Source organism: Limulus polyphemus, unplaced genomic scaffold (genome assembly GCF_000517525.1).
Source record: "Limulus polyphemus unplaced genomic scaffold, Limulus_polyphemus-2.1.2 Scaffold4699, whole genome shotgun sequence".
NCBI lineage: Eukaryota > Metazoa > Arthropoda > Merostomata > Xiphosura > Limulidae > Limulus > Limulus polyphemus.
This window is the reverse complement of record NW_013670309.1, coordinates 42,531-53,899: the sequence shown is the minus strand read 5'-3', so window position 1 is coordinate 53,899 and position 11,369 is coordinate 42,531. Positions and strand designations below refer to the sequence as shown.

Genomic DNA, 11,369 nt, shown 5'->3' with positions numbered 1-11,369 from the left:
CTGATGATTGAATCCCAGGGGCATAAAGCTGTGTTGGAAATTCTAAAACATTTCCTAGAGGTTATACCCCCCCCCCCCAGTGGCACAGCGGTATGTCTGCGGACTTACAACGCTAGAATTCGGGTTTCGATGCCAGTGGTGGGCAGAGCACAGATAGCCCATTGTGTAGCTTTGTGCTTAATTACAAACAAATAAACCACGAGGTTGTCCCTCCCCAGTGGCACAGTGGTATGTCTGCGGACTTACAACACTAGAATCCGGGTTTCGATACCCGTGGTGGGCAGAGCCCAGATAGCCCATTGTGTAGCTTTGTGCTTAATTACAAACAAACATATAATATATATATACTGGTAATGATGGTAATACTACACAGTATTCAATCACCACCAACAGATTCGTCACATATCCCATATTTAAAAATGTACACAAGTAACAGCGGTAGAATTTCGTGTATCATCAACTGGTTTACTCAATAAGTCTTTTGGTAGTTAATTAATAAAAGTAATACACCAATTAAACCACAATTATTTATTATTGTACAAAATATTTGGTTACATTTTGGCCACATTTGTTCTGGCCATCATCAGGCAGAATGAAAATAGAATAGACGATACAAAAGTATAATTCCGTATGTATAAAACGCGTTCCAATAACACGTGGTAAATGTCAAATTTAAATTAATGTTCTACTTAAATGATTGTTTGTTTGTTTGAAATTAAGCACAAAGCTACACAATGGGCTATCTGTGCTCTGCCCGCCACGGGTATCGAAACCCGGATTCTAGTGTTGTAAGTCCGCAGACATACCACTGTGCCACTGGGGCGCTCTACTTAAATGAAGCAACATCAATAAATACGCGTGCATGTACACTATATATACATATATATAAGACAAATATTTAACATAAATATAAAGTAACGTATAAAATATATTGTTAACATTGTTTATACAATGTCTCCGTGTGTGTTTATCTTATAGCAAAGCTACATCGGACTATCCGCTGGGTCCACCGAGGAGAATCGAACCTATATTTTTAGCGTTGTAAATCCGACGACTTATCGCTGCCCCACCGGGGGACTTATACAATGCCAATCCAAGTACAAAGGGAGGACTGAAATCCCTGCGGCAAAGGATAACGAACCATAAATCCCGAGGTTCACAATCCGAGCATTCTTACAACTAGATTAGCAGGGAGGAAACTTACAAAGTATAACTTCGAAAAGAGGGGAGCGCTAGAATAGCACAACCACGATACCAGTCAACAACACCACGATACCAGTCAACAAAACCACGATACCCGTCAACAACACCACGATACCCGTCAACAAAACCACGATACCCGTCAACAAAACCACGATACCAGTCAACAACACCACGATACCAGTCAACAACACCACGATACCCGTCAACAACACCACGATACCAGTCAACAACACCACGATACCAGTCAACAACACCACGATACCGTCAACAACACCACGATACCCGTCAACAAAACCACGATACCCGTCAACAACACCACGACACCAGTCAACAACACCACGATACCAGTCAACAACACCATGATACCAGTCAACAAACTCAAATTCTTTATTATTATTGTTTTTTGACAACTCATGCTTGAATTATTGTTTTCTTCGTTAGCGTGTGTGTGTGTGTTTTTTTTAGAACTTCAATATTATACTGAATTGGTGGCCCGGCATGGCCAGGTGGTTAGGGCACTTGACTCTCAATCTGAGGGTCGCGGGTTCGAATCCCCGTCACACCAAACATGCTCGCCCGTTCGGCCTTGGGGGCGTTATAATGTTTCGGTCAATCCCACTATTCGTTGGTAAAAGAGTTGCCCAAGAGTTGGCGGTGGGTGGTGATGACCAGCTGCCTTCCCTCTAATCTTACACTGCGCAGATAGCCCTCGTGTAGCTTTGCGCGAAATTCAAAAACAAACAAGCAAACAATACTGAATTGGCAAACAAACACAGTTCTAAATGATTGGGTATTGTACATTCTTACTACTTTTATGGGTATTGTTTCATTCTATTAAAGAAAGAATTGGGTTCTTGTAGGGTTGCCTATGCCTTGACCTGCCGCCCTTGTGAACTGGACAAATGCTCACCACTTGACCCATCCGATTGTTCAGCAGGAACGACAACCGACGAATGTAGGTGCTGTACAGTCTGCGGAAAGGTAGAGTGACTATATGTGTTGTGTGAGTTTATAATCTGCATCTGTTTTGTAAGGTGTGTTTTCACCCTTGTGTGTGCGCGTGTGTGATTGTCAGCAACATTTCTCGGAAACGGCTCTGAATGGATTTGCGCGAAAGTTGGCAAATATTTGGACTATGACACAACTTAGAAATGTTTTTTTTTAGAAGGTCAAGGTCATTAGCATCAAGAAAATCCCTATCTATTAACGTGGGAACCGATTTTTCACACTACTTTTGCTCTATAACTCAGTCAAAAATGATCGGATTTGGATTAAACTTGGTGGACATGTGTAGAATATTATTCCTCATTGTCCTGCTAAAATGTTTCATGAACATTAATAACGGAGGATATATGGACAGATTTAAGTATTTCTTGAGGGCCGAATATGATCAACGCTCTACTGAGTGACCCTTTAGTTATTTCTGTGTTTTGTTTAATTTATCCAAAAACGCATTGTAAGCCTACTAAACAAATCAATTTTTATTATTTCGAATGCAATGTCCTGCTTAAACTTGGAGCTTCAATGTAGGCAATGCTCTAGTTCTTTCTTTTCGCTCCAGGATCTGAGCGTTGCTTCCAAAGTTTCGGTGAAATTTGTCAGTAATGATAAGACAACAAACAGAAAAAATTAGCTCCTACTCCTTAATGTGGTTCATGGAGCTCAGCACATTCTGTTTGACCACTAGCTTAGTTTAACGGTTCATATGCCTAAGCTTGTGAAGCCTGATGTCTTATATTGATATTAGTGCCATTATATCAGTTATGGGTCTTCTGGGAAAAGGTACAGAGGTATTAAAACTATTGTTGACCTCCTACATGTGATGTAATATTACAAATTATCCAACTAGCCAACTTGTCTTTTCTGGTACTATCAAATGGCTAACCAGCGGTTAGCATGCTGGATTATGGATTCGTGGTTCTGTTTTTCGCGCCCCTTTATAGCCTATCTGATTAGAGTAGCCCACGAGTTTGCCCAGCATGGCCAGGTGGTTAGGATGCTCGATTTGCAATCTGCGAGCCGTAGGTTCGAATCCCTGTCACACCAAACGTGCTCGGCCTTTCAGCCGTGGGGGCATTATAATGTGACGGTCAATCCCACTACTCGTTGGTAAAAGAGTAGCCCAAGATTTGGCGGTAGGTGGTGATGACCAGCTGTCTTCCCTCTAGTCTTTCACTGCTAAATGAGGGATGTCTAGCAGTGATAGCCCTCGTGTAGCTTTGAGCGAAATCCATAACAAACAAACAAACCCACGAGTTGGCGGTGGGTGTCGTTGACTAGCTGCCTTCCCTCTATTTTATCACTTCAATAGTAGGGACAGTTGCCCTCGAGTAGCTTTGTGCAAAATTCAACAAGAACTTATTAAAACACTTCGATGTTTCCAAAAAAATCGAATCGACACAATATTTACATTCATCTGTTTATTTTCTTCTCATTTGACAAATCCGCATTAATAGAATTTGTTTTAGTTAACAGTAATCTAATCAAAAACACCTTAGGTGTAAAGAAAAAAAAAGGTGCAGCCAAAAAAGGATTGAGCAGGCGACTTAAAGGAATGAAATCAAAATTGGTTGCCAAACTGGAAGCTTCCCTTATAGTATTGCTAAGAATTGTACAGCAAATATTCATTCATTAGTTAGCCAGGACCCATTTTTTGTTTACATTTTGGTCATGATGGTGGATAAAGCAAAATATGTAGCCTAGCTAACCAAGGAATGAATATTTGCTGTAAAATTATTATCAATGCTATAAGTGTAGCTACTAGGTGGACCGCTACTTTTGATACAGGCCCGGCATGGCCAGGTGGTTAGGGTACTCGACTCGCAGTCTGCGGGTCGCGGGTTCGAATCCCCGTCACACCAAACATGCTCGCCCTTTCAGCCGTGGGGGCGTTATAATGTTTCGGTCAATCCCACTATTCGTTGGTAAAAGAGTAGCCCAAGAGTTGGCGGTGGGTGGTGATGACCAGCTGCCTTCCCTCTAGTCTTACACTGCTAAATTAGGACGGCTAGCGCAGATAGCCCTCGTGTAGCTTTGCGCGAAATTCAAAAACAAACAAACTTTTGATACCATTCCTTTACGTTGCAGCTCGATACTTTTTTTTTACCACACCTTTTTTTTAGTGATGGAATAGTGGCTCATAAAATTGCTCTGAGTTGTTTTTTTTAAGTATAAACTTTTAGCTCATAGCTCCATCATATCTTGAGTGATTTGAGATCTAATTACAGTTTTGGGCTCAGTAGGTAAAAACCCTTTCAATTGATATATTTGATCACGCCAAGTCTCATAGATCAATTTACTCTAATCTGCCCAATGTAATTTCAATTTGAGGGTGGGCTGGTAGAGATCCTGATGAGTTATAAAATTGAATTGAGTATATGCACGCCCCACACTTGGTATTGCTTGAGCAAAAAAAAAAATAGCTAATAAAAAGGAGAGAAAGTCTCATAGATTAATTTACTCTAGTTCTGCCTAAAAGAATTACAAGTGCCGTAGCTATTGAGCATTCCCCTCTTGTTTCATACCTAAGGTGTTTTTGATTAGATATTACGAAGCAAGTAAGAAAGTAACACCCCTATAGTAACCAACATTAGCTTCAAGATCGCAACCTTGTTACTTGGAACAGAGCTATACAATACAGAACCAACCAGTATATGGTGGTAGTTTTTTCCTCTCAAAACAGTGTTATTCACTTCCTTTTCCCCTACCAACACGAGTCTTTCTACAGTCACGGGTCAAAGGCCATGTCATGGTATTTGTAAACTCACATTCAAAATTTTTATTGAATTACTGTTTTATGAATGTATGTCTATAAGTTTAGCATCAAACTGTAGATTATAATTCACAAAATTTAGTATTATATATTAGTTGATTTCTTAATTTATGTCTATAAGTTTAGCATCAAACTGTAGATTATAATTCACAAAATTTAGTATTATATATTAGTTGATTTCTTAATTTAAAATTAAATATTTTGAAAAATCCTAAATATCGATTTTTTTTGTGTCACCTGGTATGTTGAAGGCAACATTGGTTCAAATTAGATGTTTGTGATGTTCAAATACAAAGTTTATAGTTTCTTACGAATTAGATACTCAAATTACCGATGTTAATGAGCTAGAATATACGATAAGAACCTCCTATCTTTTCTATTTTCTGAGATATTAATATATTTATTGAATCAACCAAGATAGCCCCCGCCCACCTCTGGTATTTTAGAAAATTCTTGGTTTTCTGTACTTCCTGTTCTATATTTTCCGAAAAATAGCTGATTTGTAAATAGTAATAATGTATATATCAAAAAGGACTGACTAAAAGTAAAAACATGAGTCAAAAACTTTATTATGTATACAAAATAAATACTTATACTTGGAGGTTATCAGGATTCATTTACCAATTAGTAAGATTACATACAGTGTTGACGTTAATTTAGTCTACAATTTTGGGGCTTATATAGGCAGTAAAATAACGAACTCTCAAACTATTTGATGCATGAATATTTTAGAAGAAATGCATTTTAAAATGTCAACTGGGGAGAGGGTAAGGGGTTCTAGGGTTAATATTGTCTTCGTTCTTCTAGTGGATCTTTTCTTTTTGTTGCAGGGAGAAGGAGAGTTGTGTGAAGGACCCTGGCACGTTTGGAGGGGTAAATGTGCAGAAGGTCTAATCTGTGTCGAAGAGGAGCTCCGCTCAGATACGTTTACACCTTTACCACGAGGTCTGAAGGTTTGTCGCAAGCTTTAAGAACGTGAACAAAGTTATGAACATCGGAAATGTCTACACCAGTGTAGTGGGTAGTATAGTTTCAACTAACGCGTAGATTACTAACTCATTGGTAGTATAATGGAATATATTACGATTATATTAATAAAACAATTTTGTTACACTAAAAATACTGTAACTATACTGCTCCTGTAATGCTTCGATAATTGATTTCCTTTTTTTGTCTATTATCAATATAATGCATACATTTGTTGTCTGGTGGTTTTTTTTCTAGTTATTCTAATTTTATTCCTGCAACGTTACCAGCAGTTTTTTGAACTCTTAAGTGATGTTTAGGCTGCCTGAGTACACACAAACTGAAATATAGTGACACGTGGTGTCTGAAACAACTTGTTGCTGCCACTGAGTACACACAAACTGAAATATAGTGACACGTGGTGTCTGAAACAACGTGTTGCTGCCACTGCTGATGTCAAATAAATAAAAGTTCAAACACATGGCAACATGTAGAAAAGAACACTTTTTTTCTTTTACATAAAAGAGAAAAGGTTAGTAAGTATACTTGAACCAGAAATAAACTCGTACATTTGAGCAAATAATCGAGGAAATTCAACTTGTAAGTTTAGTGAAACATTGGAAAGTCGGCTAATTAGTTAACTCGAAACAATGGAAATTAATTAGCTCTATAGTTAAATCAAGAAAATTACGATCTAGAAGTAGCCGTTCAATTCTGATTCTGTTCATTAACATTACCAATAAAACCGAAAGAAAATCCTTTGACTATGTGGTATTCAAGTACAATGATGTCCTACAAATAAGTCTGAAATATCCCCCAAAACCGAGATTCACAAATTCGGTAAAATAATATCTTTACCCATCATAAATAATCGTGTTCTTCATCAAACGTCCTAGCTTTTCACTTACCATGTAATTTTTACTGACTACTGGGGTGAAGAAAACAAAATATATCAAAAACAAGAGGCAGACTTGTGTGAATTTCGTATTTTTATAACCAGGCAAAAGCCTTAATGCGGTATTCAATAAGTCATTAGGTTACATACTTAAATTCCTGCTTACATTAACAATCCAAATAATCCAAAGCCAATTTGTACAGGTTTCTGTACCACCTGTTTTCATGGGCTACCTTCGCAGCAGGTCCATCTAGCTTGAAGCTTAATCTTTACCTGTGTGATTGATTAAATTGTGTTTATGAACTTTTAATATCTTGTCTATAGTACTGTGATGCTAAAACCGCATGTACATTTAGATAAATCTCATAATATACCTGAATAAAGATATATTCTGTACTAGTTATGAAAGGGTGAAATTAGTAGCTATTTCATCTATGAGAATTATCTGAAGGATACTGGAAATCATTAGTGTTGAGAATTCAAATGAAGACAGTTGTAAACAAAGAATCAAAATGTATTTTGTGGAAATAATCTAAATAAAAGTGCTAAAATAACAAATGAAACAAACGGTCGACAGAACTTCAACAACACACCTTAGATTTTCTAAGTCAAAATGAATTTTTGAAAGTTGCAATACCACTTCACAATCTCTTTGAACGTGATCAATCCAATTTGGTGTTTGTTACCTTATACTAAAGTCATAAAATAGACTCCTCTGTACAAGATAATATTGGCTACAAAATAAATATTCATTAAAAGTATATTACCAGTGACTGGATCCTGCCACAGAGCGTAACATTTAAGACGAATTTCATATTTTTATTTACACTGGAACTCTAGCAAAATTTAATAATATTGATACTTACATTAAAGAAGTAAGCTTTAAGATAATGGGATATGTGATATGTTTGTTATATACTAAGCTGACACATCTTCTACAGTGAAAATAATTCCATTTGAAGAATGGATATAGCTCAAGAATAAATCTTTACTCATTAGTAACTTCAATATAACCCAAGAAGTAAACTACCTATTGAGGTATGAATAAAACTCTACCCAATAGAGCCATGAATGTAACTTAAGAATAAAATATTTATTACATGCATAAAACACAAGTTCTCATAACCGAACGTGCTTGCCCTTTCAGTCATGGAGCATTATAAAGTGATGGTCAATCCCACTATTTTGGCAGAGGAGTAGTCCAAGAGTTTGTGCTGGGTAGTGTTAACTGGTTCCCTTTTCTATAGTTCATCACTTCTAAATTAGGGCCAGCTAGCGCAGATAGTGCTTTGTACAAAATTCGACAAACAAAACGTAAGCATAAACAATCAAATATTTAACATTAAGGACATATTTAATGAAGCAGTGTCATATGCTTCATTGAGTAATCATTGTGAATTCAAAATTAGAACTCGAACACTATGGTCACGACCATGATGACGGGTGTTAAGAAAACTATAAAGATTGATATAAATTGACTAACAACAATTTTATTCACATTAAAAATCACATTTTTTACTTCTTTATACACAACATTGAACGTGAAAATATCATCAATTTACCTTGGAGCTGTGAATCAACAACTTTTATCTTCATTTTTTTTTCTTTAGACGTACTTCTGGAAAAGGCCACATAAAGTTGACCGTGACCAAAGAGAGGTTCTGGAAAAAATAGACCGAATGGTCGTTCTTGACTCTTGTTGATAGTAATTGTAAATGCTAGAATGATAGGAAATTTTCGTCTTTTCAACCTGAATGGCAGTTGGTTTTCACTGGTAGCAAGATCAGTTCTGGGAGTGAAGACACTGTCTCCTTCATTTGTGCCTGTTAATATGTCTGCATCAATAATGTTTTCATTTAAAGATCTTATTACTAAGCGAGTACCATTGCACAATCCTTTCTTGGGGTTCACGTTCCTTAGGAGCATGATGATACATCCAACTTTTAAAACCAGTTTATGAAGAGGTATTCCTGATGGAAAATGGTAATTTAAAAACTCTACTAGTTCACTGCTAGAAATGCCATCTCCAATGTTAAAAACCAACTGCTGTATTCTTGCTGTACTTCATGGAAGCAATTCCACAATGGACTACTTATAATGCAAGCTTCTATGGTGTGAGTTTTGGAACCTTTTGGGTACAACAGGAACTGTTTGCCTGAAGTTTCCACCCAGAACTAAAACTTTTCCACCAAACTCAACACTGATTTGCATTATTTCTTTCAAAAGAACCTTTATTGCAACGAAGAATATATATTTTGTCATCATAGGTTCTTCATCTATTATGAAGAGTTTGGCAGATTTAATTTGACCAGCATTTTGCCATCTTAACAACATCGAAGAGACAGAAGTGTCGAATACTGGAACTGATAATTTAAATCCACTGTGAAGAGTCCTTTCAATATTAAAGTATTGTATGGAAATATTTTACCTGAGCCACCTGATGCATATAAATAGAAGCATCTTGGTGTATGTGATGCATCATCAACAGCAAGCATAATTTGATCAAAGGCTTCTCTCTGTAATTCATTTAAACTTCGAATTCTTGCCTCAGCTTAAGTTTTCTCTTAGGTGGGATGAAAAAAGTCTGGGATCTGGCAATTTCAACACTCGGAAACTCAAACCATGTGCTGACAAACAACTTTCAGTATCAAACAAAGCTTTTGTGGTTGTAAGTTGCTTTGTAAATAATCTTCAATCATGTCTGCCTTGAAGTGTTCCCAAAGAATTTCTGGCTGTTCGGGATTACTAAAATAAACAGATAAGTGCAAACGTTTGTCTAAGTTGTGCAGACATTTGGTGGTGTTTGGTGCTTTCTCGTGCAACTAAGTTGTGCAGACATTTGAACTGCTGCTGCTTCCTCGTGCAAACGTTTGTGTAAGTTGAGCAGACATTTGGTGGTGTTTGGCGAGCCAAACACCACCAAATGTCTGCACAACTTAGTTGCACGAGGAAGCGCCAAACACCACCAAATGTCTGCACAACTTAGACAAACGTTTGCATGAGAAAACCACCAAATGTCTGCACAACTTAGACAAACGTTTGCACGAGAAAGCATTTGCTGCTTTCTCCAAACAACGGACCAACTCGCTATCGTCTTAAAGTAAATTTATTCTGATGGCAGCTTCTTTGAATTTTGAGTAGATCTTCAAGAGATCTGGCTCCTCGAATGTGCAGTAACAGAGAGTGCAAGTACAATCTTTCACCGGATTTTGGATCAACTGAGTACATTCATAGAATAATTGTTGAAGTTTGTTCGAAACTGATAACAAACACAATGATGTGAAATATCCCAGTAAAGAAAATCAATCAATGATTCAGGAAGTGAACTAACATCTTGGTAAAGTTGAAGTTGTCTCACATGTGATCTGCAAGCAGTATTTCTTTGCACATCCGTGTTTTTTTTTTTTTTTGTTGATCATGCTCGTTCAAGCTCAATCGTTGTCTTCTCTTCTGTCTCTGATAACATCGTCACATCTCTGTTCCTTGAGGACTTTCATCTGGTCTTATATTAGCATATTGAATCCGAACTAAATCTCTTCTAAATGCATTTGCTGTTCGTTGGTTTGTTTGGTTTGTAGTTAAGCATAAAGCTACACAATGGGTTATCTGTGCTCTGCCCACCACGGGTATCGAAACCCGGTTTCTAGCGTTGTAAGTCCGCAGACATACCGCTGTGCCACTGGGGGGCATTTGCTGTTGATTCAATGCAGCTCGACGTTTTTGTTGTCTTTCTCGAGCTAAACGCCATCTTCTTTCTTGTCGTGTTTCTTCCATTTGAATATTTATTAATTAAATTTTATTCACAACCTAAAACTCTGTAAACACAGCTTTTTCGACTTTAATAAGGGTAGATGGTTTAATATTAGGTATGCGTAGAAAAGAAGAACTGGCGAATTGATTTATTTTCTACACTCAATGGTATTTTTCATTAACATAATCAGTTGTTTTGAAATATGTGTTTAAAATTTGATTCAACTTATTTGGAGGATCTGTTTCAAACATGCATATAATTGGATGGTTTTACAATAGTAAAGAGTTATTTTGTAACTTGAAAACTGATTTCAACAAAGCAAATGTTTGTTTTGAATTTCGCGCAAAGTTACACGAGGTCTATCTGCGCTAGCCGTCCCTAATTTAGCAGTGAAAGGCAGCTAGTCATCACCACCTACCGCTGCTAACTCTTTTACCAACTAACAGTTGGATTGACCGTCACGTTATAACGCCTCCACGGCTGAAAGGGCGAGCATGGTTAGCGAAATGGGGGATTCGAACCCGAGACGCTCAGACTGGGAGTCAAGCACCCTAACCACATGGCGATGCTGGGCTACAAAGAATGTTTGTTGAATATTTAATAAAAAACATAGGAAGAAGGAATTGTACACTATAATTCAGAACTTAATAACAACAGGTCAGTTTTAGTGAAGAGAGGCGGATGGATTTAATTAAAACAAATGGAGAATGATATTGTTGCGTCAGCGAAGTCACATGACTAGTGTCACGCCACGTTTCTAGAACTATCCTGTACCTTGGCGA

General features: G+C 37.3%; 1 protein-coding gene across 1 annotated transcript in view; it reads left to right on the top strand.

Annotated features, from left to right (window-relative positions):
* Positions 1 to 6,181, top strand: part of LOC106471562 (venom protein 302-like) — a 9,882-nt gene extending 3,701 nt beyond the window's left edge. The window contains exons 2-3 of the mRNA XM_013932166.2: positions 2,064 to 2,184; positions 5,806 to 6,181. Coding sequence (XP_013787620.1) covers positions 2,064 to 2,184; positions 5,806 to 5,946 — 262 coding nt within the window. The 3' untranslated portion in view covers positions 5,947 to 6,181. The remainder of the gene's footprint in view (positions 1 to 2,063; positions 2,185 to 5,805) is intronic.
* Positions 6,182 to 11,369: the final 5,188 nt, after the last annotated feature.